At 53.7% G+C, this 26,874-nt stretch overlaps 1 protein-coding gene across 1 annotated transcript in view; it reads left to right on the top strand.

Annotated features, from left to right (window-relative positions):
- The window catches only part of PYGB (glycogen phosphorylase B), a 41,629-nt gene extending 15,530 nt beyond the window's left edge, over nt 1–26,099 (top strand). Inside the window, exons 6-20 of the mRNA XM_074949848.1 lie at nt 4,387–4,498; nt 7,051–7,133; nt 7,379–7,522; nt 8,145–8,237; nt 10,240–10,386; nt 11,067–11,230; nt 12,975–13,089; nt 13,897–13,998; nt 16,070–16,217; nt 16,849–16,907; nt 17,899–18,040; nt 19,371–19,578; nt 21,294–21,428; nt 22,564–22,630; nt 23,508–26,099. Of these exons, the coding sequence (XP_074805949.1) occupies nt 4,387–4,498; nt 7,051–7,133; nt 7,379–7,522; nt 8,145–8,237; nt 10,240–10,386; nt 11,067–11,230; nt 12,975–13,089; nt 13,897–13,998; nt 16,070–16,217; nt 16,849–16,907; nt 17,899–18,040; nt 19,371–19,578; nt 21,294–21,428; nt 22,564–22,630; nt 23,508–23,660 (1,872 nt within the window). The 3' untranslated portion in view covers nt 23,661–26,099. The remainder of the gene's footprint in view (nt 1–4,386; nt 4,499–7,050; nt 7,134–7,378; nt 7,523–8,144; nt 8,238–10,239; nt 10,387–11,066; nt 11,231–12,974; nt 13,090–13,896; nt 13,999–16,069; nt 16,218–16,848; nt 16,908–17,898; nt 18,041–19,370; nt 19,579–21,293; nt 21,429–22,563; nt 22,631–23,507) is intronic.
- Nucleotides 26,100–26,874: the final 775 nt, after the last annotated feature.

Consider the following 26,874-nt stretch of genomic DNA (forward strand, 5'->3'; position numbering starts at 1 on the left):
TGATCCCAGCCACACTCCCAGCTTTGCCAACTCTAAACCAAACTGCCTACGCTTTCACACGATGATCGTTTGCCAAGACAAATCAGGCAGGGTGCAGTAACTTACGTAGCATCAAACTGCTCAGGGCCCGGTTCTCCCTTTACTTACACAGACTTCAGTGGAGCTACTCCAGATTTACGCCAGTGCAGGTTGGTGGAGATTTAGACTCATGGTGGGTGGTTTATTTTTCTTCCCTCAATTTTGGGGCAAATCTTCCTCCCATTTTTTCTGGCTATGTATATCTCAAAGCCAGTGTGTGTGGAGATTTTGTATGAGATTTATTCTGTGGCTCTTGAGAAAGATTGGTGTCTTTGGATAGTCTGGAAGGTTTGGGTGGAGAAGATTAGTTCATCGTTATTGCAGTTGCTGGATATGTTGCTGGCTATGTTGGGGGGGAGGGATAGCTCAGTGGTTTGAGCATTGGCCTGCTAAACCCAGGGTTGTGAGTTCAATCCTCGAGGGGGCCGTTTAGGGATCTGGGGCAAAAATTGGGGATTGGTCCTGCTTTGAGCAGGGGGTTAGACTAGGTGACCTCTTGAGGTTCCTTCCAACCCTGATATTCTATGATTCTTTTATCCTGTGTTTTGTACAGCGCCTAGCACATTTGGGCCCTGAACCCTGAGTGGCACTAATGGAAGTGAGAGTAGCTCTATGAAGAGAGTGAAGCAGACAATATTTAAAATGAAAGACTGTAACATTGGGGTAGAGTCCTGGCCCCATTGAAGTCAATGGCAAAACTGCCATTGACTTCAGTGGGTCCAGAATTTCGCATCTGGATTGAAACGTTTGATTTCAGGGTGTTTTAATAAGTGTGAATTTCTAAGATCTGGGCTTTTAATCCAGAAGTTGCCAGATAACAGTGTTTATTGCGTATAGTCCTGGGTGCTTTCCCAGAGAGGCACCCAACAGGAGAGAAGGTGAGTCTTCCGCCCATACTGTTTACCTACCACCTGCTGGACAAGAGCCTGTCCTCTAGTACATGCTCCCTAGACAAGAGGGAAGATGCTCAGGTGGGTAAGGCTGGGAACAGGGAGACCTGGGTTCTGTATGTCTGCCATAATTCCCGGTGTGAGCGTGGGCTAGTCAGTTGATCTCTCTGTGCCTCAGTTTCCTCATCTAGAAGATAGGGTTAATATAATAACCGATGTGAGTTCCGAGTGAGCCCTTTCTGTTCCGGCTGCGGATGCTGCTCATTCTCACAGCAGCATCGCTGCGCTCTAGGTCTCTGTTGGTAAATCGGGAGGAGCCAGCGGCTGGGTCACACAGCAGCATACGTTGCAGGGGAATGTGATGTGTGGGTGGAAATAAATACCCGCCATCCCAGTCTGTCTAGCTCAGGTCTCTGCCTGGGCAGAGTATCTCATCACTGTGGTAGCAGAGCAGCTCATGATCTTCAGGGGTTTTATCCCCGTGGTACAGCTGGGAACTAAGGGACCAAGAGACTAAGTGACTTGTCCAAGGTCACGCAAGGACAGGGAATTGACCCCAGGTCTCCCCTCTCAGCCTAGCACACCAACCGCCGCCCACCCTTTCCGTAGCCGAGCCCCCAGAACTCCCTGTTCATGGTCTCTCATGGGCTTCTGTGGGAAACTTGCTCCGCTTGCAGGTAAAAGGCTGTTTGTTGTAACTGCCAGCCCCACAAACTCCTCCTGGGCTGTCCGCGTGACCACGCTTTCCATTTGATTGCGAGGCTCAGGAAATTTGGTGCTTTCATTAAAGCCCCAGCTCCTGGAGTCAGCTGGTTCTGAGAGACTCCTAGTTTTCATTTAAAAAAGCAGTAAGTGTCTAATCCTCATGGGAGTGGGGAAAAGCTTGAAAATATGAATTCTGAAGGCTCAAATACCAGAAGGCAAATAAGGCAGAAGAGCCCCAAGTGTATTATATTTACAACCTCATGATGTGTAAGCCAGGCCTATAGTTGATGAGGGGCTTGACCCGTGATGTTTGAGCGCTTGGGGCTGGGTCTCCACCCTCTTGTGCCTGGGGCTGTCATTTACAGCTGGGCCAACTGGGTTCAAAATGCTCCGGTTCTGATCCGCTAGGACTGTGCAGCCAGGCAGGGAGCCCTTTGCCCGGGCGTCAGTGACAGCGCAAGGAGCACAGCAGAAAAGAATCAGGCAGTCGTCTTCCCGTCTCACGCAGCATCACCAGCAGTTGAGTTTCTGCGGGACAAATTGGGCCCAGCTGGGCCCCCCGTTGCCTTTGGATCGTCCCTCCGTTTCACTTACGCAAGCCCACTGGTGTCTAATGAGAGCTGCGCGAAGAACTGGTTTCTTTAGGTGAGGTTCGGTGCACGGCCAACCCGAAAAATGGGGAAAAAAAGTCTCCGGGCGTATGGAGCGTTTTGTTTGGCTTTAGAGTTTTTTAAAACTTTAAAAAAAGTAAAAGTGAAGTGAAATTGGAAACGAAAAGTCATTTTAAATTAAAAAATCCAAGCCTTTGGGGGTAGGGAGAGGTGAGTTTCATTTCCCCAGACCAAATAAATCAGCGAATTCGATGTGAATTCACAAGATGTTTCTGTCGACCAGAATCTGCATTTTTCAGTGGAAAAAACGTTGTATCTGAAAAATTTCCCCCTGCTGCACATCTGCTAGGGATCCGCCAGGTGTCGTCCGGGGCCAGGGGGTGGCGGAGGGTCAGCAAGGCAGAATTTATCCTGCAGCGGGGGATGGCATGCGGGAGGCGCAAAGAATGCGGCAGAACTCTGAGCCCAGCCTGCGACTGGCAGATCCCACGCCCACCTCCCCAAGTTGCCACTTCTGCAGCCTCACGGTGCAGGACAGAACAGCACTTTGAACACGCGTCCCTGGCACAGTCACTCGACAAAAGCTGTTCCTCGTACTGTATCCTTCCCTGCAGTAAAATTGTAGCTCTGCCATTGGAAGTGTATCTGGAAACCACCCGATAGGGAGCTCTCTGGGCCCAGGGTCTTTGTAACCTACCAGACAACAGGGCCCTGCCCCATGACCCGGGTTCCTAGGCAGCTCTGTAATACAAACAAATAACAACTCGTTACTGCTGCATTATGCTCAGAAGAGCAGATTCATACAGCTCTCAGCCGATAGCCCATCTCCGTTACAATGGGTGCCCACGTATTGGCCCCCATCCTGCAAACATCTCCGTGCTAAACTGCGCTACCACGCGTAGTGCCGTACCTTTCAATGGGGTTACTCACAGTATTAAAGCTAAGCACATGTTAAGTCTGTGCAGGATCGGGGCCTGCGTTTCGATGCCCTGCTGCTTTTTGCATCCCTTATTTTGGTTCCTTTCTGATGTGCCCCACGTTTGCTGCTTGGCAGGTTTTGAGCCATGCAGATGCTGATCTACTGATGAGCTCTCCTAAGCTTCAGGCAAGAGGAATTGGAGTTAGGGCAATTGAGTGCTGACCGGGGAATCTCTGCTCAAGAAGCCTTCAGATTCCTTATGATTTCCCAGCTCCAACTGAGCTGTTTCTGTGGCTGTAGTGGGAGCCTTCAGTCTCTCCCCCGACTGTCTCTTCCTCACCCACTGCGCCGGGGAAAGGGAACTCGCATGTTTCCTGGAGTGTCTGTCCAGGAAGCACAGGGGGATAGACTATTGCAAATCCTCCAACCCTGCAAGCACTTACACACATGCTTAATGTTAAATACGAGCCCAAAGGATTGTACTCACGTGCTTAGAGGTAAGCATGTATCTATGTCTTTGCAGGATCAAGGCCTAGATGGGTGTAGTTGTGATGGCAGTTGACTACACCCGCAATAGCTCACGTGCAGCCCTTACGTAAAAGTCCTGTGGAATTTAACCAGTACGTTTCAATAAACATCTAATGGGGTTCTGGGGGAATCACGCTTAGAAACAGAGAATGAAAGCCTTTCTGTAACGGGTTTTATTTACCCATCTATGGCAGACATATAATTTTATATTGAATTCTGCAGGATGATTTGGATTTTAATGGCCGCTGAGGGTGCATTTATGACACGTGAATGAATAATTAATAGATGTTAAGCAGTTCTAAAGGTCAACAGGTTGCTTATGATCATTGATTGCACCTTTTACTGATGTGCTAGTTACTGTCTATAACACAGGCTGCTTGGATGCCATTGCTACAGAAATAAGAGCACGCTACGTCTATTCATCACTTATTAACCCTTTATAAACTATTTATAAATGTGCCCATAATATAAAGTGTGACCATTGTAACGACCAATGGATTTTAGTTTACGTGATCTTTAAATAAACCAGGAATTTTATGTCTCTGCTGTTCCTTCTCTCTCTTTCTCTCACATTAGGTTTGGGTTGTTTTCTTGCCCGTTTTGTACCCTGAGGACGTCCTGTCACTAATTGGTATGACGTATTCTCCTCTTACAGGTAGTTCTTGCCATGCCTTATGATACCCCCGTGCCAGGATACAAGAACAACACCGTGAACACAATGCGGCTGTGGTCTGCCAAAGCACCCAATGACTTCAACCTTCAGGAGTGTAAGTGCTGTCTCTCTGCAGTCTCTGGTCATTGCTTATCTCAGAAGCTCGCTGGGGCAGGGAGGGGGTGGGTGTGTGTGTGTGTGTGTACGGCACCTCGCAGAGGGGGGCCCCAGATACAACAGCACACCCTGTAAACAACACCTAACACGTGCGGGTATATTTAAATCCATCCCCCCACTTGTGCGGGAAGGGTGGCGTCTGGCCAAAATAACAATTGTTCTGAGTCTTCAGATGTCGGTTCTGTTGGAGGGCAAGTCAGTTTGAGCCTTCAGTCCACTTACCTGCCATGCAGGTGTGGAGCGATGCGGCCAGGCTGCCAGGCGTCACACGTCTCAGGCCACAGGCTGAATTTCCCAGCCCCGCTCACACACCTGCAGCCCTGCTGGGACATCGGGCATTTGGCTGCGCGGGGCAGAAGCAGCAGCTCCACCTGTGGCTGCTAGAGGCCACCGTTGAGCCTGCCTCAGGCGGCTTCTCTCTGGCTTCCTGCTGCTGGAGTCCCCGGCATGAGGAGCGGTGGTTTTCTGCCCCACCCTGGGGCCCCAGGGAAGTCCTCTTTCCCTGGCTGAGGGACCCAGCTCTCCGCCTATCGCAGCACCCCCCCACCTGTCCCAGACGCCCCACTACTCACCTACCCCAGGGCTCCCAGACATCCCAGCACCCCCTCTCTACACAGCCACCCCTTGACTGCAGCTAGCCCCCACTGATCCAGATACCCCAGCATCCGCCCACTAAACCTAGGCAGCTTCTAGCCCCCACCACCCTAGGACACCCTCCCACCTAGCCACCCACCCCGTCCCTGCCCAGCCCTAGAGCTGCCAAGTTCTGTGCCGCCCCACCGGTCCCCTCCCCCGCAGGGCTTGGGGCAGGATCTGCAGACCGTACGCCCAAGTCCCTGAGGTTATGCACAGACTTTGTAAAGATGTAAATTGACTCTTTCAATCGTTTGCATACCGTGTCATGTGGAGCCGCAGAAAACTTGGCCGGGGTGTGACGATTGGGCCGTGCACTGGCATGAAACAGGAGTGATGCCTGGGGATGCCATTTTAACAGCCTGCTCTGTGCAAGGTTTTCTGCTCCTCCATCTCCCCCGCTGCACATGGTCGTCCAGTGCACCTCAGCGCTGCTCATTGGCCAGTCCTGGATAAAACAGACCATGCAGAGACATCCCGAAGCTGTCAGCTGGGCAGCGCTGGGACAGCGAGTTACCCACTAAGCCTCTGTGGTTACCTTCCAGGCTGCTTGCCACCCTCAGTCGGGGTGTGTGCGACAGCCGCGTGAGAGGCTGGAGGGCAGCGTGCAGCCCCCCGTGTGTCGCTACTCGCTACACATCGTGGACTCCGGACGTGGGGCCGAGGGGCTCAGGTGGTTAATCTAGCTCTCCTGAAGCCCTGGGGGCCGAATGGAGCAGTACGCAGTAGCGGGGGATGAAATGACCGGGCTTCAAGGGATCCGGGTGCAATGAAGCCAAGTGCGAAGTACTTCCCCTAGGAAGGGAAAATCAAATGCTCAGCTACAGAATGGGGGAGGACTGGCGAGGTGGTCGTACCGCTGGGAAGGAGTTGGGGTTATAGCTGATTGATGACGCCTATTCAAGCTGCGATGGGATGCTGCCGCTAATGTCACTCCGGGGGCTCGTCACAGGGGTGTCGTACGTAAGGCAGGGAGGTCACTGTCCCACTCTGCTCAGCACCGCTGAGGCCTCAGCTGCAGTCCCGTGTCCAGTTCTGGGCGCCGCACTTTGGGAATGAGTCCAGAGGAGCGGAGTAAAAACGAACAGAGGTTTAGAAAACCTGAGCTCTGAGGGAAGGTTAAAAGACTGGGTGTGTTTACTCGGGAGAAAAGAAGACTGAAGTGGGGGGACCTGACAACAGTCTGCACATATGTGAAGGGCTGTTACAGAGGACGGTGATCAATTGTTCTCCATGGCCACTGACGGTAGGACAAGAAGCAGTGGGATTAATCTGCACCAAGGTAGATTTAGGTGAGATATTAGGAAAAACTTTCTAACGCTCAGGGCAGTTACGCCCTGGAAAAGGCTTCCAGGGAGGTTGTGGAATGCCCGTGACTGGATGTTTTTAAGAACAAGCTGGACAAATCCCTGTCAGGGCTGATTTAGGGTTTACTTGGTCCTGCCTGAGCTCAGGGGGCTGGAACTGATGATCTCTCGAGGTCCCTTATTTCCCTGATTCTGTGAGGTCCCGCTCTGCCACAGACGCCCCGTGTGATCTCGGCTAAGTGACATGATCTCTCTGTGCCTCAGTTCCTCAGCTCTAAACTCCCACCCTTCGTCTTATCTGCTGAGCCTGTAACTCTTCGGGGCTGGGACTGGCACTCTGTTTTGTGCGGCGCCTAGCACCACAGGGCTCTGATCTCAGCTGCAGAGATGTTGGCTCCAGAGGGAGTGGGATCAGGTCCTAGCTCCCTTCCTCCTTCTCTCCTGCCGGTTGTGGGAAGAACACATGCCAAGGCGTGCGCGTGTTAGGGAGTAAGGTAAAAGTGTGTTGTCCTAACGGCTGTATGGCTCTGCATGCTGTCTCTCTCCTCAGTCAATGTGGGCGATTATATCGAGGCTGTGTTGGATAGAAATCTGGCAGAAAACATCTCCCGAGTCCTGTATCCGAATGACAATGTGAGTGACCCCCTTCCCTATGCACCTTCTCACCCCTTGGGTGCATTGTGCCTAGTGAACATTTAAAGGGGGCCAGAGCAGTAGTCGGGGTCACCTAGGGCCTGACCCAAAGCCCACTGCAGGCGATGGGCGCCTTTCCACTGATCTCGCAGGCCCCCCAGCAGGTCACACTGCACCTACGTGGTGGTTAACCGCAGCGGGGTGCTAGCAAGAGCCAAGCTGATGGCTGGGCCTTGTTTGTCTAGTTCTTTGAAGGGAAGGAGCTGCGGCTGAAGCAGGAATACTTCGTGGTAGCTGCCACCCTGCAGGACATCATTCGCCGTTTCAAGTCTTCCAACTTCGGCTCCCGAGACCCAGTCAGGACGTGCTTTGAGACCTTCCCAGACAAGGTGAGCACCCGGCAGAGCCGCGGCAGATGCTGCCGCCCCAGGCCCTGCCGATGCCGCCTCTCTCCATCGCATCCCTCCAAAGCAGGCACTAAGGACCACATTGCCAAAGGATTTAGGTGTCGAACTCCAGCCCCTACAGCTGCTTTCAAAAGAGTGAACATTTCTTGTGACAAGTGTGCCCCTTTTTCCTTTGAATTTTTGGAAGAACGTTGGCCAGCTCCGCTAGAGCCATTCCTTGGCGTCCATCCCGCCCCAGAGACCTTGTGCGTGGCGATGGCCATGGACGCTGAACTAGCTCGGCCGCTGCCCTGTGGATTGGCTGCTCTACAGAGCGTGGGCTGGTACAGCTCTGCTGGCAGAACCTCTCGTGGAGACTCGGAGTTCTGCCGGGAGAGCTACATCACCTCCCGAACAAAATTAGCTGTGTCAAAGGAGAGACTTTTCTTTCGGGGTGGGTGTGTCTACACCAAGCGTTTTGCTGGCATGGCGATCTTGCCGGGGGGAGGTTCCACACTCAGAGCTGATATAGCTCTGCGGGAAAGCTGTGGCGTGTAGACCCGGCCTGGGAGCACAGGCGCATGTCCCCGCGAGTGGGTCTCACCTGGGAATGTCTCCGTTGCAGGTCGCCATTCAGCTGAACGACACTCACCCAGCACTTTCCATCCCGGAGCTCATGCGGATCCTGGTGGACGTGGAGAAAATGGAGTGGGAGAAGGTGAGTGTGAAGGGGTGGAGCTGGGCCGGGCCTGTGTTCAGACCCTGCCTCGCCGGCTCTTGCAGGAGGGTGGCCTTGGCCAGACCTAGGAGAGCCTCAATTAACCCTGACTTTGACCCTCTCCCCAGTCGTGCATCCTCCTCTGTGGGGACTTTACTCTCCCTCTCAAGCCTTCCTGTCTTTGCTGCCTCTTGCTTCCTCTCTGCAGCTGCAGCGAGTGGGGGAGCTGCCCGCAGCGAGTGGGGGAGCTGCCCGCAGCGAGTGGGGGAGCTGCCCGCAGCGGCCAGGGTCCCTCTTGACCGTGCCTTCCCCAAGAGCTTCTTGCCCTGCGGTTTCTCCTGCTGATTTCCTGCTGTCTGATCTCCACCTCTCTTTTTGTTGTGCTGGGCTGTTCCCCTCTCCCCATCTCCCATAGAATCATAGGAGATTAGGGTTGGAAGAGACCGCAGGAGGTCATCTAGTCCAACCCCCTGCTCAAAGCAGGACCAACCCCAACTAAATCATCCCAGCCAGGGCTTTGTCCTGCCCACTCCATTTCCACTGCGCTCACTTCTCCCACACTGTTCCCTTCCCTCCCCACAGCTGGGTCTGCTTTCTGTCCTGTTCTCCCCCTCCCCCCCCCCCCCCCCACACACAGGCTCTTTGCTGTAACTGGAGTCCTGGTTACCCTCCTGTTGGGTAGGAAGTGTCCCCTGCCGGCACAGATCTCATGGAGAAGAAGCAAAGCGACCTAGAAGCAGGGAAGGCTGCTCTCATAGCAGCTGTGGGGCTGGCCTGCACTGGATAGGCCTGGCAGAGCTTCTGGAGGGCCCAGGGCTAATGGGCTTCAGAGTAAATTCATTGATTGGAGCGCAGACTTGAACCGGGGGCTCTCACATCCCAGGTGAGAGCCCGAGCCGCTGGCCTGTAGGGTGACTCTGTAAGAGCTTTGGGGTATGTCTACGCTGCAGTAAAACACCCATGGCTGGCCCGTGTCAGCTGACCAGGGCTATAGAATTGCAGTGTAGATGCTTAGGCTGGAGCCCGGGTTCTGGGCCCCTGCTCACTTGTGAGATCCCCAATCCCAGGCTCCAGCCTGAGCCCACCCTCCGATCCAGGGTCCGAGGGGCGCGCACGTTCACCTGAAGCACCCTTTTCCTGTCCCAAGTCGGGATGAAAAGTCAAAATCTCAAAAATTTTTGTGAACCAAAAATAAATAAATAAATAAATGCAAATTCCGATTGGGCCAACAGAAATGTTCCCTTTCAATTTTGACCTTTTAAATCCTGGTTTTTACCCTTTTTTTAGTATAAATTAAGCTAAAAAATGGAAACCGTCGTGAACTGAAATACGAGCCTGATCTAGGGTTTGAGGCGGTTAAAACGGGACCTTTCAACAGCGTCCACGTTTTTTCTTAGAAATGTTTGGGACCAGGGGCTTCATCAGAGCCAACCCCTCCCTGTTAGCAGGGCCACGAGTCAGCATTTTCTGACGGGGAAAAACGTCGTCGGCCTGCGAGTTGGCCCCACCGAGCTGGTCTGAGCGCTGAAAGGTCGTTCCTGGGCAGCGCGGTTAGAGATATCGGCTGTGTGTGTGTGTGAGAGAGAGAGAGAGACATTCCCTGTCTCTGGGCAGTGCCACCCTCTGCTCTGAGATGCGGTCACAGTTTGACACAGTTTAAGGCCAGAAGGAACCAGCCCCTGAGCTAGTCGGACGGCCTGTAGCACCACCCGACAACCGAACTCCGCAGGGAATCGCAGCCCACAGCAGATAGACAATCATGTGCCCGGGGCAGGGAACAGGAGGGACTGAGGTGACCTGGGGGGAAGATTCCTTCCCCGCCCCACGTGTGGCAATCAGTTAGACCCTGAGGACGTGGACCAGCCAGCCCAGCACCTGCGGGGGCTCCTAGTCCGACCCTGCTGTTGAATTTCACCCAGACGCCCCAGCAATGAGCCCAATGACGTGAGTCAGACTCGAGCCTCTCAGGCGTCTGATGTGAGCGTGTTTGTCCCCCCCGCAGGCCTGGGAGGTCACAAAGCGAACCTGCGCCTACACCAACCACACCGTGCTGCCCGAGGCCCTGGAGCGCTGGCCGGTCTCCATGTTCGAGACGCTGCTGCCGCGCCACCTGGAGATCATTTATACCATCAACCAAAGGCATTTGGATGTGAGGGGCTCGCGTGCTCGGGAACAGGAGCTGGCCCCGGCTAACGGGGACCTCGTCTCGTCCAGGTCCCACGGCCCAGGCCTGGCCCGTGGAACGTGGATCTGCTGCTCTCGGTGCGCTGCCCACGGACGAGCGTTTGCAGCTCAGAATCACTGTCGCTCTGAGCTGCCGCTCCCTGACGGGCCGTGGCTCTGCCGTCTGCCCCCGTGGCTGCCCCGTACAGGGCGGTTCGGGACGCTGTGGATAGATAGCGGCGATCAGCCTCCAGCGCTGCCCGGCTGGTCCCTGTCACCACCAGGAAGGGAGTGGCTGGTAAAGGCCCCCCTGGGTCCTTGGTGCCCCGTCTGCCTTTGAAAATACCCCCTAAAAATGTGAATGTGTGGGGTGCGCCAGCCCAGGAGCAGCCCTGGGGGCGCTGTGACCCACTCCTGCTCCAAGGCACAGTACCTCCCTGCCCCCCATTGCTCTTGTCACCCCCCCTTTGCTCCTCACTGGCACTGTGGGAGTGGCAGAGCTGCAGCGCCACCCCTGCTCAGGGGGTGTACCCCGAGTAGCCTCCCCCCAGCAGCGTAAGGAGAGCTTTGACTCCCCCAGGCTGGGTGCAGCCCCAGTGACAGTCTAGCCCCATGTCTGCATTTTAAGGCTGCACTGCTGACATTTCTGTGTGTGTGTCCTGGCAGCATGTGGCCGCCATCTACCCTGGAGACCTAGACCGTCTGCGTAGGATGTCCGTGATCGAGGAAGGGGACTGCAAGAGGATTAACATGGCCCACCTCTGCGTGATCGGCTCCCACGCCGTCAATGGGGTGGCCAGGATTCACTCCGAAATCGTGAAGAATTCCGTGTGAGTGACTCACCCACAGAGCAGCCTCCCATTCAGAGCAGGCTGCTTTTCCTCACCGCCCAGCCCTGTAAACTTAGCCTGGAAGCTGAGAGTCAAGCTGGGTTCTTTCCTCCTCGCACCACCAGTACTCGACTCTGCAGGCCATACAAAGCTTTCTGTTACATAAGAACAGCCACACTAGGTCAGACCAAAGGTCCTTCTAGCCCAGTATCCTGTGTTCTGACAGTGGCCAATGCCAGGTGCCCCAGAGGGAATGACCAGGTAATCGTCAAGTGATCCATTCCTAGCAAACAGAGGTTAGAGACACCATTCCTGTCCATCCTAGCTAACAGCCATTGATGGATCTATCCTCCATAAACTTATCTAATCCTTTTTTGAACCCTGTTGTAGTCTTGGCCTTCACAACATCCTCTGGCAAGGAGTTCCACAGGTTGATTGTATGTTGTATGAAAAAATACTTTCTTTTGTTTGTTTTAAACCTGCTGCCTATTAATTTCATTTGGTGACCCCTAGTTCTTGTGTTATGAGAAAGAGTAAATAACACTTCCTTATTTACTTTCTCCACACCAGTCATGATTTTATAGACCTCAATCATATCCCCCCTTTGTCGTCTCTTTTCCAAGCTGAAAAGTCCCCGTCGTATTAATCTCTCCTCATATGGAAGCTGTTCCATACCCCTAATCGTTTTTGTTGCCCTTTTCTGTACCTTTTCCAATTCAATATATCTTTTTAAAGATGGGATGACCACATCTGCACGCAGTATTCAAGCTGTGGGTGTACCATGGATTTATAGAGAGGCAATATGATATTTTGTGTCTTGTCTATCCTTTTTCTTAATGATTCCCAGGATTCTGTTCACTTTTTTGACTGCTGCTGCACATTGAGTGGATGTTTTCAGAGAACTATCCACAATGACTCCCAAGATCTTTTTGTTTTTGAGAGGTAACAGCTAATTTAGCCCCCATCATTTTATATGTATAGTTGAGATGATGTTTTCCAATGTGCATTACTTTGCATTTATCAACATTGAATGTCATCCTCCATTTTGTTGCCCAGTCACCCAGTTTTGAGAGAGCCTTTTGCAGCTCTTCACAGTCTGCCTGCGACTTAACTATCTTGAGTAGTTTTGTATCATCTGCAAATTTTGCCACCTCGCTGTTTACCCCTTTTTTCCAGAACATTTATGAATATGTTGAATAGGACTGGTCCCAGAACAGACCCCTGGGGGACACCACTATTTACCTCTCTCCATTCTGAAAACTGACCATTTATTCCCACCCTTTGTATCCTATCTTTTAACCAGTTACTGATCCATGAGAGGACCTTCCCTCTTATCCCATGACAGCTGACTTTGCTGAAGAGCCTTTGGTGAGGGACCTTGTCAAAGGCTTTCTGAAAATCTAAGTACACCCTTGCAAACCCTGCTTTAATTCCCCCTTTCCCACCACTTGCTCCTAAAAAGGAAGGAGGCATGCACTTACATCATGGTGATGGAGGGGACCGTAGATCAGGGCCTTCTGCAAGAGAGAGAAGCAGACTTTGGGTAGATTCAGAGCCTAGGTGTGGAATCGCAGTTTCAGCAGCTTGGAGCACAGGTAAGGGTCTAGTACAGGTCCAACTGATGTCAGCAGAAAGATTTTTAGCTGGAGTTGTAAATAGTCAGGAGCATCCGAGGTTACAGTTTGATAAAACTCCGCTGGGAATGGACCTGTTCAGTGTCTCCCCTACTGCCCATGCATTTCAGATTCAAAGATTTCTATGAGATGGAACCAGAGAAGTTCCAGAACAAGACGAACGGCATCACTCCGAGGCGTTGGCTCCTGCTGTGCAACCCAGGACTAGCAAGTGTAATTGCTGAGGTGAGCCACTCGAACGGGAGCTACTTAATCCTAGTGTTTGGCCACAAAATAGTCTTCAGAGCAGTGTAAACAAACAGGGGGCTAGATCTTCAGCAGGTGTCAATTCACGTAGCTCCAGGCAAGTCTAGAGGGGCAGCTGTCTCACTTCTTGAGCCTCTGACACACACATGCATTGATGGCTGAGCTTTAAAATCAGCCATCAGGAGTTAATCAAAGAACTGCTCACCTTTGGCTCCATCTTCCCATGGGCTGAGGATAGATTGTTGGAACAGCATCACCTCCCTTGGTGTCATGATATATGGAATGACAGTCTGTCTTAAATGGGGCATGCACTAAAGAAAATATGTACAGCGCCTCTCACAAACCGGCTCCCACACAGCTTGAGTTCCAGCTTTGTCTCCTTTGTTTACCAGGACCACGCCTTGCCAAGAACTCCAAACAGCACACTAAGACATCTAGTGGCTGATAATACACTGCAAGTACTCTGTCCATCAGATATTCTAGCTGGAAGTAATTCCCAGCACATACGGCCGTTCTTTGCTTAGCTGTATGGGAGTGCTGTGGAATTGTGTGATTGGTACAAAAACATTTTAGTCTATCATTTATTCCCAGTACATTTGAACTCTAAAACAATGCATAGTAATAACCCAGCCACAATAATTGGTGCCATATTTTTGCCTCGCCTGGCTTTTTTCTTTTCCTTTTTCTTTCCCAGTCAGGACTGAGGCACTTCTAGCAGGGAAGTGAAATTCTGCAGCAAGTCAGACATCTAGCAAAGGACATTCATCTCCGGTTTTATTTCCTCAGAAAATCGGAGAAGATTTTGTAACCGATCTGAGCCAGCTGAAGAAGTTACTGGATTTTGTCAGTGACGAGGTGTTTATCAGGGATGTGGCCAAAGTCAAACAGGTAACGTGGACATCGGGGCAACTAGTTCACAGCCTAGTTCTCAGGCTGAAAATTCTGCTGGGGCAAATGGGTGCACTCTGTTGACATCAGTGGTGTTTTACCTGGCAGAGAATTGGGCCCATAGAACCTCGAGATGGAAAACACCTATTAGTTGGTCTCGCCCATTCCCCTGACCATGCAGGATTGTCCCATTTTTGTCCGACTCAGGTTGAAAAGTTGAAATACCAAAACTCATTCCAGAATGAGAAGTTCTGAAAAATTTTGATGGGGAAACTTTGAAACACTTTGATTCAGGGCAGCGCAGCATTACCCTGTGCCTGCCCAAGCTGCTTCATCGCCTCCTGGGAGCTGTAGTTTGGGTACCTCATGCCCATTCATCCTATGGGCCGGGCTCCACGGCCACTACATCTCCCATGATGCATGGTGTTCATGGTACTCCCATGATGCAATGTGGCAGCTCAGTCAGAACGGACATCTTGGTGCATCATGGGAGATGTAGTCTGGCCAAGGAGCCTAACCCATAGGGGAAATGGGGTTTTGATGTACCTGAACCACGGTGGCTCAGGCGGACACAAATTAATGCTGAACCAGAAGGAAATGTTTTAATTTGATTTTCCAAACGGAAAATTGAGACATTTTGGCACAATCAACATTTTCTAATGGGAAACGTTAGTTTTGCTGCAACCACCTTTTCCAGCGAAAAACATCAATGGAAGATTCCTGACCAGCTCTAATATAAGAGACCTACCCGAGAGGACCAGAGAGAGCTGCAGCACCAAAGAGATTCGTGCTGGAGGCAACAGGCTGCTTTGGATTTGTCCCCATTTCTAGACGTCTGGCTGTGCCCCATTGGTAGTGAAATGCTCCTCCCATTTCTATCTTCTTACTCCCCTCCCCCCCCCCCGCCTTTCTCATGCTCTTGTTTTCTTCTTTTCTTATCCTCATTCCATCTTCCATCTGGCCCCACCTTTCCACAGCTGGCTGGGCAGGAACTTGGGAACTGCCAGACTGGAGCAGACCATCTCGCCCACCATCCTGTCTTTGACAGTGGCCTTTCCCAGCTTCTCCAGAGGAAGGAGCAAGAAAGCCCAGCAGTTATGGGATAATGTGACCCCAGGGAAAGTTTCCTCCTGACCCCCGTCAGCTGGGTGTTGGTTTGTGCCCTGGAGCATGAAGGTTTATAGCCCTTCCAAAACTCTTGGTTTTTTGACCCTTACTCGTGTGACTCTTGTTATCTGTATAAATGATCCCTTTTTAATACTGCTAAGCTCAGGGCCTCCATGATACCTTGTGGCAGTGAATTCCACACGCTAATTGTACGCTGTGTGAAGAGGTATTTCCAGTGATCAGTTTGAAATTTGGGATCTTTCCATTTCAGTGACTGTCCCCTTGTTCTTGCACTGCCTTAGCAGTTCCCAATCTACCTCCCTGCGCAGTCCTTGCTTCAGGCAGCCATCCGCCCATCCTAGAGGTTCCCAGAGGTACTTCAAGCTGTGAGGAAGAGGGATTTCCTTGTGCATTTCCAGACACGTGCACACAGCGTGTATTTGCACCCTTGTCGAGCAATCCGTGGCATTAGCTTTGGAGGCAGGTGTCTGGTGTGCAGATAGAAGACGCCCATCCTACGAATCCCTGGGTGGGTGGAAGTTCACCACTCACTCCCCACCCACAGCGCTGAGCACTCGTGACTGGAGCTGGTCAGGAATTTTTCAGCAGAATGTTTTTTGTCAGAAAATGGCGATTCATGAAAACCAAAACTGTTCCTGGAAATGTGTCCGTTTCAGTGGAACTTTTGTTGAGAACGACTCACAGGTCCAGAAAGGAACTGTGACAGAGAGAGAGAGAGCGAGAGAAACCCACCCCAGCATTGCCAGCAGCCCAGTGGTGAGGCTCTCACCTAGGAAAACCCAGGTTCGAGGCTCTGCTGTGAATCAGACAGAGCAGGGACTTGGTAAATATTCACTGGCCAGAGAGAGAATCTGCCAGAGGAGCTCTTGTTTTCCAGCCGGCTGCACCGTGACAGACGAGCTGTCAGACGGGTACTCAGCCGTCTCCCCACTTTCTTTCCCAGGAGAACAAGCTCAAGTTCTCTGCCTACTTGGAGGAGAAGTACAAGGTGAAAATCAACCCGTCCTCCATGTTTGACGTGCACGTGAAGCGGATTCACGAGTACAAGAGGCAGCTCCTCAACTGCCTGCACATCATCACCCTCTACAACCGTGAGCTGGGCTCTCACTCCCACCTCTCCGCTTGGCTGCGTGGCTCACTGGGACCCGAGGGCCCTTTGGGTGCAGGAAGGCGGGCTGTGCCCCCAGGCGCCAGTCCGGGGCAGTGGGGGGGGGGACTGGGTTTGTCTCGCAAAGTTCTGCCCCTCTGGCCTTGTTGTTGGTCCTTTCCCAAGCAATGCTTGGTTCCTAAATATGTATTTTCAGTGCAAATGGGTTTCCTAACTTCCAAAGACCCCCGTTACTGTTGGTTAACGTGGGCTGTATAACCCCATGGTCACGTTGTGCTCCAGAAATACCAGAGCCCAGTTTCGGCTCCGGGAACGGATGGTCAATGTCAATTCTTGTGTCTTCACAGAAATGCTGATGGTGCTCTGAGGTGGCCATGACTGGAAGGTTTAGCACAGAAGCAGATGCAGATCTGGTGTCTATAGTTATGTTTACTTAGAGTATAAACTCCTTAAGGCAGTGACCACATGTTCTGTATTTGTACAGCACCTGGCACGACGGGGTCCTGTTCATGACCGGTGCCTCCAACCGCTACTGCAGCCAAATAGCATCATCTCTTAGTTACTCTGCACCGTCACCCCTGCATTACTCTAATTTTATCCTCTGAATCTTTCAGGCATGAGAAAAGACCCATCAAAGTCCTTCGTGCCAAGGACGGTCATGATTGGAGGAAAGGTGAGACGTTCCATTAACTCTTCCTTTTGAGCACCGTTCAATATGCTGAACTGGGTGCGTACCTCTGCCTTCTGCTGGAGAGCGCGTGTATTACTGGCCTTATGGCTGCCGGGCTGTAAAGATTGGCTCCGCCCCCCGTTCTCCGCTACACAGACGCCGAGGGAGAGCATGAAGGTGGAGGCAGAGGCCTGGCAGAGGGAGCCCAGTGGCTGAGAGACTCAAACCACCTGGGGAAGGGTTTGGCCTGGGGACGAAGAATCACAGGCTGTGGCCACCATTGGGGGTCTTTGCAGGACTCCGGTGGGCTTTGGCTCGTCCCTCCAGCGCGGCCGTATCGTCCTGCTGCAGTCCCGTGCGCCCTGTGTGCCAGCACCGGCGCCAGAGCAGATGCTTGGTTTGAAAGCGCCGTTCTTCTGCCTCTGCTCAGCCCTGCTCCTGGAGCCGGCTGCTGTTCCGCAGTCGCCTTCTCTTCGGCGGGAGCGATCGCAGCTCCTCTGCAGCGGCCACTTGCGGTGCCCGCTTCTCGCGGAGTACACGGGCCTCGGCACGTCGGTTTAACAGCATTTGTAAGCCTTGTGCCCCGTGTCAGCCTGCAGGGCCCCGGCCTCTTGAACCGAAGTAAGAATTTTCACTGCCCTGCCCCTAGGAATAGCATAAGACCCGGGCTCCCAAACTCTCTTGGTCTTGCACCACCCTGTTGAAAGACCGTTTGAAGAGAACGGCTCAAGCTCACGCCTACCATCTCAGGAACCCCTGGCCTAGGCTGTTCATCTTGGTAACATCCACTTGGATTGGAACTAGCGGGCTGGGGGGCTGCCACAGGCCCTGGCTTGCAGTGGTTTCCATCCTATCCAGGGTTTACAGTTTGGTTCAGTGGCTCTCAGCACCCCCCACTGTACACACTGGTCCAGTCCCCCTGGGAGTCCCTTCTTTTTGCATTACTGTGTATTTCTTTATTTAACTTTTTCTGTGTCTCTGTCCCCCTCTGCAGGCAGCTCCCGGCTACCACATGGCCAAAATGATTATCAAACTGATCACGTCCATCGGGGACGTCGTCAATAACGATCCCTATATAGGAGATCGACTCAAAGTCATCTTCTTGGAGAACTACAGGGTGTCCTTTGCTGAAAAAGGTAAGACAGCAAAGGGCGTGGACTGCGCGGATGCTGTGAGTTGGTGGCGTCCGGGCCGTTCGTAAGGGAAACCAGGAACCGCTTTCACTAGGGGCAGTGCTGGGATTAAGGGTCAGACTGAGAAATGGGGATAAGGGAACTCTGTGTATTTGGCCATAGCAAATGCAGCAAGGGAAATGCGGGAGCAGACTGTGGGGCGGGGTGGATCTGGCCAGAGCAGGGCACAGGTTGTGGGTCTCCATTGAAACCTCCCTTTGGAGCTTTCCCAGCATTCCCTGCTGTGGGATTGCAAAGCGTGGGGTGCTCCAGCCGTAAGTACCAGAGAAGCTGCACGGCAGAAGAGACCTCACCACGAGGGTGCAGCCCCTGTAGCTCTTCGCTCTTCCTGCTCCGATGTGTCTGCTCATGTAAACGTGAGGGGTGAGATCCAGCTGAGAACAGCCCCGAGGGTGATATCTGTATGCTCCCCATCCTGGGCGAACCAGAGACGTGTGTCGGAGACCTGGTGCGTTCAAAGGGGCATGGAGCTCTGGCTGTGCGTTGTCATGGGAATGTCCCGGCTCCCTTAACCCTCGGGTCAGGCAGCCCTGAACCAGGAACGTGCGCCCATGTGTAGCGCTGCTCTGGGGTCTCGTGTTCTGACACAGCCGGCTGCCTGTCCTCGGGCGCCCAGCCGTGGATTCACCTCCCCAGCCATCACCAGCCACGTGATTTTCCGCTTGCACGTTACCCTAGGCTCCTGTGGGGAAGGACCAGGCTAGATCCTGATTTCCTGGTGCCGGTTGGGAAGAGACTTGCTCCAGGAAGGGGTTGTCAGTGGCGCTCCGGCCAGGGGTGCAGTGCTCCTGGCTGGTGATAGTGGCTCCTGAGAGCGGGGTGAGGATGGGGGTGTGTGCTGAGTGCCTGGGAGAGCCTGACTGCAGATGACGGCTCTGGGTCTGGGCTGCAGAGGTGACTTTGTGCCCCTCTCCCCCAGGTCCTGGCTGGCTCTGCACCTAGCTGGTGCCCTGAGCTTGAGCACCCTGCGTTGTATCCGCCCATGGGGCCAGCGGAGCCGCTGGGGACTGGGCAGGCCCCAGGAGCTGCCGTCCCAGCAGCAGGGCAGGGGTGCGTAGGAGCCGCGGTGCTGGCCCCGCACTGCTGTTCGATCCCTGTACTGGAGGGAGGGGCCTGTCCCTGGCTGGCTCTGCGGGGCAGAGAGCTGCCCAGGGCTGTTAGCCAGCTGGCCCCAACAGCCACGGCCCGCCCCCGCGGGCTGGCCTCTGTAAGAGCTGGGACAAGGGGTAAAGAACAGCGGCCTGTTAACTGCCTCCTTCCCCCCTACCCGCAGTGATTCCCGCGGCCGATCTGTCCCAGCAGATCTCCACGGCTGGCACCGAGGCCTCAGGCACGGGGAACATGAAGTTCATGCTGAACGGGGCCCTCACCATCGGGACCATGGACGGGGCCAACGTGGAGATGGCGGAGGAAGCCGGCGAGGAGAATCTGTTCATCTTCGGCATGCGGGTGCAGGACGTGGAGGCGTTAGACAAGCGAGGGTTTGTAGAACAGCCTCGTGGGAGACCCAGGCTGCCCCCTGCCAGAACGTCCTTAGCCCCCCCCTCCCCCCACATTGCCCCGGGCGTTCCAGGGCAAGCTGGCCGTGGGCCGGAGCGGGAGCTGGGGGAAGGACGCGAGCTGTTGTGTGGAAAGGGGAGAGGGCGAGATAGGTGCAGCCGCGTGCGGGAAGGAGACGGGTCTAGGTCCGAGTCAGCGTTACAGGAGTGGAGCAGGAATAGCTGCCAGGAGCAGGTCGCTCTGGTTGGATTCAGAGCCAGGGACTTGTGGAGCGTTGCTCATGCCCCCGTGTGGCATTCTGGCCCTGGCACAGGGGTGGGAGGGGCACTAGGGCCTGGTCTAGGGCACTGACCGTCATGCATCTGCTGCATTGGGTAGCCATGCCAATGAGCAACTAGCAGAGGTTGCTGGGTGAGACTTCTCCCACCCCTGCGTAGCGCTGGGGAATGAGCCCCGCTCCTGGGAAGTGGCAGTGGCCGCTGGGTTACGTGGCTGCAGCGGATCAGGGCTGTAGCATCAGTTTTCACCTCTGATGTGTTTAAAAAAAATCAAACCAACCCCACACCCAGCTCCGCACGCAGTCCCCTTGCGTCACGGAATCCAGCAGGTCCGGGCCAGCGCCGCGTCCCGGGCACTGTTCCTTCTAAGCTGTGCGCGTGCACGCAGATCCTAAACCCCGCGCACACAAAAATGCGCACAGAAGACATTTTCTGCGCACACGGCCTGTCAGAAATTAGAGGGAACATTGGTCCCGTGTCCTGCCCCGCCGCAGAGGGGCTGGAATGGCAGAGAGACCAGGTCTGCTTAAGTAGCTCTTAAACTCCCACCCTTGCAACCCCGCCAGTGGGAGGAAGCCTGGACGCATGAACGGAGACAGGTCCCCGCCTCTAAACCCTGCTCCAGCTGAACTCGAGGATAGGGCCCAGGGCTCGCAGCCTGGTGGCATCAGCACCCCATGGAGGAGCCCGCCCCAGTGCATCATCAGCGCAGGGCATTGAGGAAAAGGCCAGTGTGGACGCATGGTGACACTCCAAAGAGCACCTGCATCCCCTGGTCAGACGTGACCTCAGCACTTGGGCCAGATTTGTCAAAGGGATTTAGGCACCTAAAGATGGTACCTAGTAGGACTTTTGACACACCCAACTCCCATTGAAACCAAGGGGGGTTAGATGCTCAGGCACTTTTAAAAACCACACTGAGCCTCTCTAAGTGCTGAAGTACCACTGAAAAATGGTCCTTAGGATCCTAAATCCTTCAGGCTTGGCTGGTAGTGCTATGCTAACAAACCCCCCTCCTGTGCACACAGCTGATGCCGGCACAGCTCGGACCAGTTCAGCCCAGTTCCCCCAAACAAAATAAGCCAGCCTGGCAAAAGGACAAGTCTTTCTGGTATCAAAATAGGATTAAAAAAATCCCTGCTTACCACCACTGTTGCTATCCCAGCAAGCTGCTAGCAGAGCCCTGGTCAAAAAGCCCCTTTTGGAAATGGGGCCTCGGCTGCTCAGTCACTTCGCTGCCTTGGCAAGCCGAGGGCAGTCAGTGACCCGCGGCGCTGGGTGCAAACACTGGTACTCCCCTGAAAGCTGTTGCTGGGGGAAGGCGCTAACCTTTCACTGCCACGAGAACGTGGCTCTTAGTGCTGGGCTTGCACGAGCCGTACGGAGCCGGCTGCAGCGTGCGCGTCTCTCCGGCGTAGGTACAATGCTAGGGAATACTACGAGCGCATTCCGGAGCTGAGACAAGCCATCGACCAGCTCAGCAGCGGCTTCTTCTCGCCTAGAGACCCTGGCTGCTTCCGGGATGTCGTCAATATGTTGATGAACCACGACAGGTAGGAGCCAGTGAACTTGGTCCTTCGTTCCAATCCGGTATGGAAGCCCCTGTGATCCTCTGGTGCAATATTCCCCATCCATCTCCAGCCTGGGGAGATGTAGTCGGGTGGCCATGGAAGCTGGAGTCCAGTTAAGGACGTCGGACCAGGTCCAACCTGCCCCTTTTTGAAAGCCCCGGTCCCCTTCCCATGATGGCCCCATTCACGGAGCCGAGTGGGCTGGACTTCACGCTGCACCCGTGCTCTGGCCTTGGACTCCCAGCCCAGGGCAGCGGCTGGCCCTTGTGCCCAGCGCTAGTGTGCAGCTGTCACAGCAGGCGTAAGGCGTGGCCCAGTGCACGTCGGTCTCACCCACTGGTTCCCTTCTCCTCGTGCGGACACAGCCGGCCCGCAGTGAGTGACTGGGGCCTTCCCTGCACTTGTAACCCTGGTGCTGCGGTCCAGACTCCTTCCCACGTTTGGGCCAGGGCCCCACCCTCCTGTGCCTGGGGTACTGCTGCTTCGGGGAGGGTAAAACGCCGTGAATGTCAAGCCAGCTTCCTTCTCTTCCTTCCAGCAGGGGTGGCTTGCGGGGGGTGGGCGGGGGCTGGTCCCCCCGCCCTAGAAGAGAGCAGGGGGGCAGCCCTGGATTCCTAGCGATTCTCTAAAAACAAGAGCCGCTGCTGCGGAGGATCTCTGCCTCGCTGCCTGGCATCACCGCCCCCGCAGCCATGGCACGGTGCTGCCCTCGGAATCCCTCCCCGGTGCCAACGTGCAGTAACTCGCTCCAGGGGCCCCGCTGGGCCTGCAGCCCTCTACCCCGCTTCCCCACCCCTGGACCAGGGGCTTCTGCAGGGGAGCGGGGAGCGCCAGTACCAGGCTAACACCATGGATTCATCTCCCTGCCACTCACAGATGCACGGGGGAAACGAGAGCCAAGAAACAGGGCACGGACTGGGTTATGAGCAGACAGCACCAGTTTCCTTCAGTCTGTGATAGCCACGTAGGCTCCTTCAGCAGCTCAGGGCTGTGTCGGTTCCTAATGCTGGAGAAACCCAGCGGCACATTTCCTGATCGTCCCTGATCCTTCGCACTGATCTGAGCAGCTGACTCAGGCTTGAGTTCCTCATCTCACTCTCCTCTGCTCTGGTTTCAGATTTAAAGTGTTTGCCGACTACCAGGCCTACATGGAGTGTCAAGGCCACGTTGACCAGTTGTACAGGGTAAGAGAACCACGCACTGCGGCAAGGGGCTGGATGGTCAGCAACACCGACAGTGACCGCGAAGGCCTCATCTCCACTCACGGGTTTGCTGGCAAAGCTAAACCGGCGTAGCCCTGCTGGCAAACCCTCCTCGGCCAGAGACAGCTTGTGCGGTACAGCGCACGCTGGCTCAGCAAGTGAAATAACCAGCCCAGCGCACGTCCGTTCGTGCCGATATAACTACATCTGCACTAGGGCTTTTACTGTCTTGGAAGTGTCACCGAAACTTGTTGCACATAAGAACGGCCAGACTGGGTCAGAGCAAAGGTCCATCTAGCCCAGTGTCCTGTCTGCCGACAGTGGCCAATGCCAGGTGCCCCAGAGGGAATGAACAGAGCAGGGACTCATCCAGTGACCCATCCCCTGTCGCCCATTCCCAGCTTCTGACAAAAAGTACTGGTAAAAGTTTCTAGTGCAGAGCTGTCCTCAACCACCGTCCTGCTCCAGGGGAAGTGGTGGAGACCCCATCCCTTGGATATTAGAAGTATGTTGGCCAAAAGGCTAGTAAATAAATGTACAAGAGAACAGACCTGCACTGGCCGGGCGCCGGAGTAGATGACCTGTCCGGCTTTTCCGGCTCTCGGTTCTGTTGCATAAGGAACCCTGCTGCAGCAGCAGTGGATGTGGTTGTGTTTTCACAAAGCAAAGCGTGAACAAGCTGCCTGCCCCACACTCTGACCCCGTCCGTGCTAGCGAGCGGGGCAGTCTGTACAGGGCTGTTGTTCCAACCGGGAGCAGAGTGACTGGGAGGGGACAGCCCAGAAGCAGCTCGCTCCAAGTCACACTCGGAAAGCTGTGACCCATGCGGTTTCATGTTGCCTTTTCATCTTCGTTACAGAAGCCAAGAGAGTGGACTAAGAAGGTTATCAAGAACATCGCTTCCTCGGGGAAGTTTTCCAGCGACAGGACGATCACCGAGTATGCCAGAGACATCTGGGGTGTGGAGCCATCAGCTGTAAAGATCCCCCCACCTAACATCCCCAGGGATTAAGCTGGGCACTAAATGTGTGTCTGGTTGATCCAGGCTTAAGGTGCTTCTGGTTTCCAGCTAGGTTTGCACAGATGAACTTAACACCAGTTGAGGGTCTGGAATCTATAAAATAGGGCATTTGCCAGGGAGAAGAGGAGGGTGCTTTTAATAAGAGCAGAGAGGAGAGATGTTGGCCAAAGCCTTGTGTGTGAAAACAGGTAAAACAAAAGGAGCAGCAGGAAACCTGGTTAGAACTAAGGCCATTCTGTCTGTTACTCATTTAACCAACTTGCATGTCCTGTACCGTGTTGAGTGAGCTAATGGCTGCCTAGGCTTCCTGAAGATACATCCCATGCTAGGCCAAGCACTTAGTGACATTCTTGTTTTCCCCTTCTGTAGAAAGGCTGCTCGCTGAACACCCTGCTCAGATGATCTGCCAGCGTGGTCTGAACCTGCCCACGCCTCCTACCCCACCAGTCGTTGCTAGGGGCCTCACCTGGGTTCTTACACCTTCTAGCCGCAGTCAGAGCTGGGACACTGGATAGGTGAAGCAGGAGTAGAACCAACACAGGTCATTTTCCCTATTTAAAGGTAAATGACCCCACTCTAGCCAAGTGTCTGGTTTTGCTGCATTGGGTAAAAGAGGATTAAACTCCACTAGCCAGCAGGCCCATTTTAATGATCAAGAAATGAGATTTATTTATTTTTAAACTGCCCCGTAGGAAACTTGCAGAAGGAGCTGACAGGCTGTGTGCGTGCACAGCAGGGGGCTTTTGGAGCACACCTGAGCCCTAACCTCATGGTTGTTTCTGCATCTAGCAGCCCCAGGTGGGGTGTGTTTTTCATGCTGAAAGGGGGCAGCTACTGGACTGATTGAAACCAGCTGCTTTCCTTACCAAGACCGCACCTAGTTTGAATGAAAAAGCAGCTTGCAGACAGCAATTAAATGTGGAGGTGCCCCCTGGAGCTGTTATAGGTCCCTGTCTATGGCACTATCTTGCTCCAAGTGGTGTCTGTAGAACTGCTGTGAAGGCATGTGAGATTGTATTAGCTTTCAACAAGCAGTTTGTGGCTGGGCCTGGACTGCGCTCCTAATGCCTACAAGGCCCATGCTGGCCGAAGGGCTGACGGGTCTCTGAAGAAATACTTGCAAGCACCAGCCTGTAAACGCTGTGCTTGTGAGATAGCATGGCAGGGCTGGATGGCTTCTGAGGCATGTGGCCACTAGCACGGCCTTGTGCCAACCCCCAGGCACAGGGGGAAGAGGAACCCGTCAGCTTAGCACTTCCCCCGGCTTCCCAAGCCCCACCTGAACCCAAGATCCATTTTTGTTGGTGGTGCAGTTGTTGGCCCTGCAGTAAGGGACAAAGACACTGTCACTTTCCCTTTGGCCAAGGGCCCTGCAGTTACTGTGCTGGCCAAGGGCCCTCGCTGACCTGTTCCTGCACAGAACTGCTGCATTCCCTTTTCTACCCCACCCAGGCCCAACTGTCTGTGTGACCTGTGCCCAGAACAAGCCATTGCCCGCCCTGGGGCATTGGCTACCAACCAGACCACCTCCATCAAGGAAAGAGGCCCAAAGCTGGGACCCTCAGCTAGCAGGCAAGTCACTTCCCCCAAAGCCCTTCAGTCTGCTCAGAGCTATAAGGCAGGGCCAGGACAGCCTGGCAGGCAGCAACCCCCTGCTACAGGGACCATGACAGCCCCAGTGCTCTCAGTGGCTGCTCCCGTTGTCCGATAGGGGAAAAGGCCTGGAACAGTATGGATGGCTCTTCAGCAAGGGGCCTCCACAGCCCAGGGAAGGACCTGAGTATCAGGCTCCATGGTATGTTATCAGCCACAGCTGGGCTCCATCATGGCCCATGCATTGCTGGAACTTGAAGCTCCTATTGCTGGAAGAGCCAGGTTCCTGCATGGTCTCCCTTGGCCCAGCTCACCCAGAGTGAGCCTGTCAGCACCAAGCGATCTGATACGATAACTGCATTGTCCTTGCCAAGCCTCCCCCCGTGCATTTCCTTAGTCCTACGAGTGGAGCCAGGAAAAGCACAGTAAGTAGGAACCTCAGTACAGGTGAGGCTCTGGGCCTAGGAGCCAACTGCCAAATACAGAATTGCTGGGAAAGCTCATCTGCAATAGCACACCTGAAATTAAGTCACTGTGTCAGGGCTGGAGCGCCTTTGCTGTGACCATTGATGTGTTAACTTACATCACGTCTCTATGCCCATGAGCAAAGAAAGGGACTAAGCCTGTCACTTCTCAGCGAGGAAGGGGATACACTTTCAGTGTGCATTGAAATCAAGTACAGCCCCTTCTTTAAATGATCAAAAAGACCAACCCCTAAGTCCACTTAATTTTTCACTGTAGTGTTGTTGCAGCCATGTTAGAGCCAGAATCGTGGGGAGACAAGGTGGGTGAAGTAATGGCTTTTAATGGATCATGAGCTTCTGAGTGACACAGAGCTGGAGAAGACCTGAAGAGCTCGGTGTAGCATTATCTCACTCACCTTGTGGCTCTAGGATTTTTAAATGCTGTCAAATTTCTTGAGTATACAATGCTACTTCTGCTAAAGAATGTACCGTACTTCATCTGCATGCAGCTGCTGATCTACTTCCATTGTGTTTTGTGTTTATCTGGACAAGGCGGAGTACTTGCTGGATTGTCAATGCGTTACTCACATTTCATAGTCTGTGTTTCATGAACTGGGATATTTGAACTGCAGATCAACTCGTACTGAGCAGGAACGTGGAAGGTTTTGAAATTAGAGCATCCCAGTTGCTTCCGTATCTGCCTCTAATGGGACATGGAAATAGATTTAGTGTATTGTTTCAACATGCTGGCATGAAGTATGGATATTAATCTGTGTAGTGAATTTGTGTTCCTCACCTGTGCATTGGAAACTGATTAAAACAATCAAAATGCCCAGCTGGTTTGTGTTCACATCCTTGGTCTCTCATACTGATAGCCTCACAATAATATAAACCTTAGAAATTGACTGGGGGCTCAGCAAATTAAGTAATCCCTGATGCTGCTTTCCCTGCCCCCCCCCTGTCCCTTAGCCACCCAGGACCATCCTTACCCATACGCCAACTACGTAGGGCACCAGGAAATGTGGGGCACCAAATTGCCTAGTGCCCTACGCAGCTGCATGCTGCTCCAGCAGCCAGCTAGGAAAGCTGCCGCTGCCCCTGCTCTGCCTCTTCCCCAAAGCTCCCACCCCTTGTCTGCCCCAGCCCTA

This window comes from Natator depressus, chromosome 3, assembly GCF_965152275.1.
Source record: "Natator depressus isolate rNatDep1 chromosome 3, rNatDep2.hap1, whole genome shotgun sequence".
In the NCBI taxonomy this organism is placed as follows: domain Eukaryota; kingdom Metazoa; phylum Chordata; order Testudines; family Cheloniidae; genus Natator; species Natator depressus.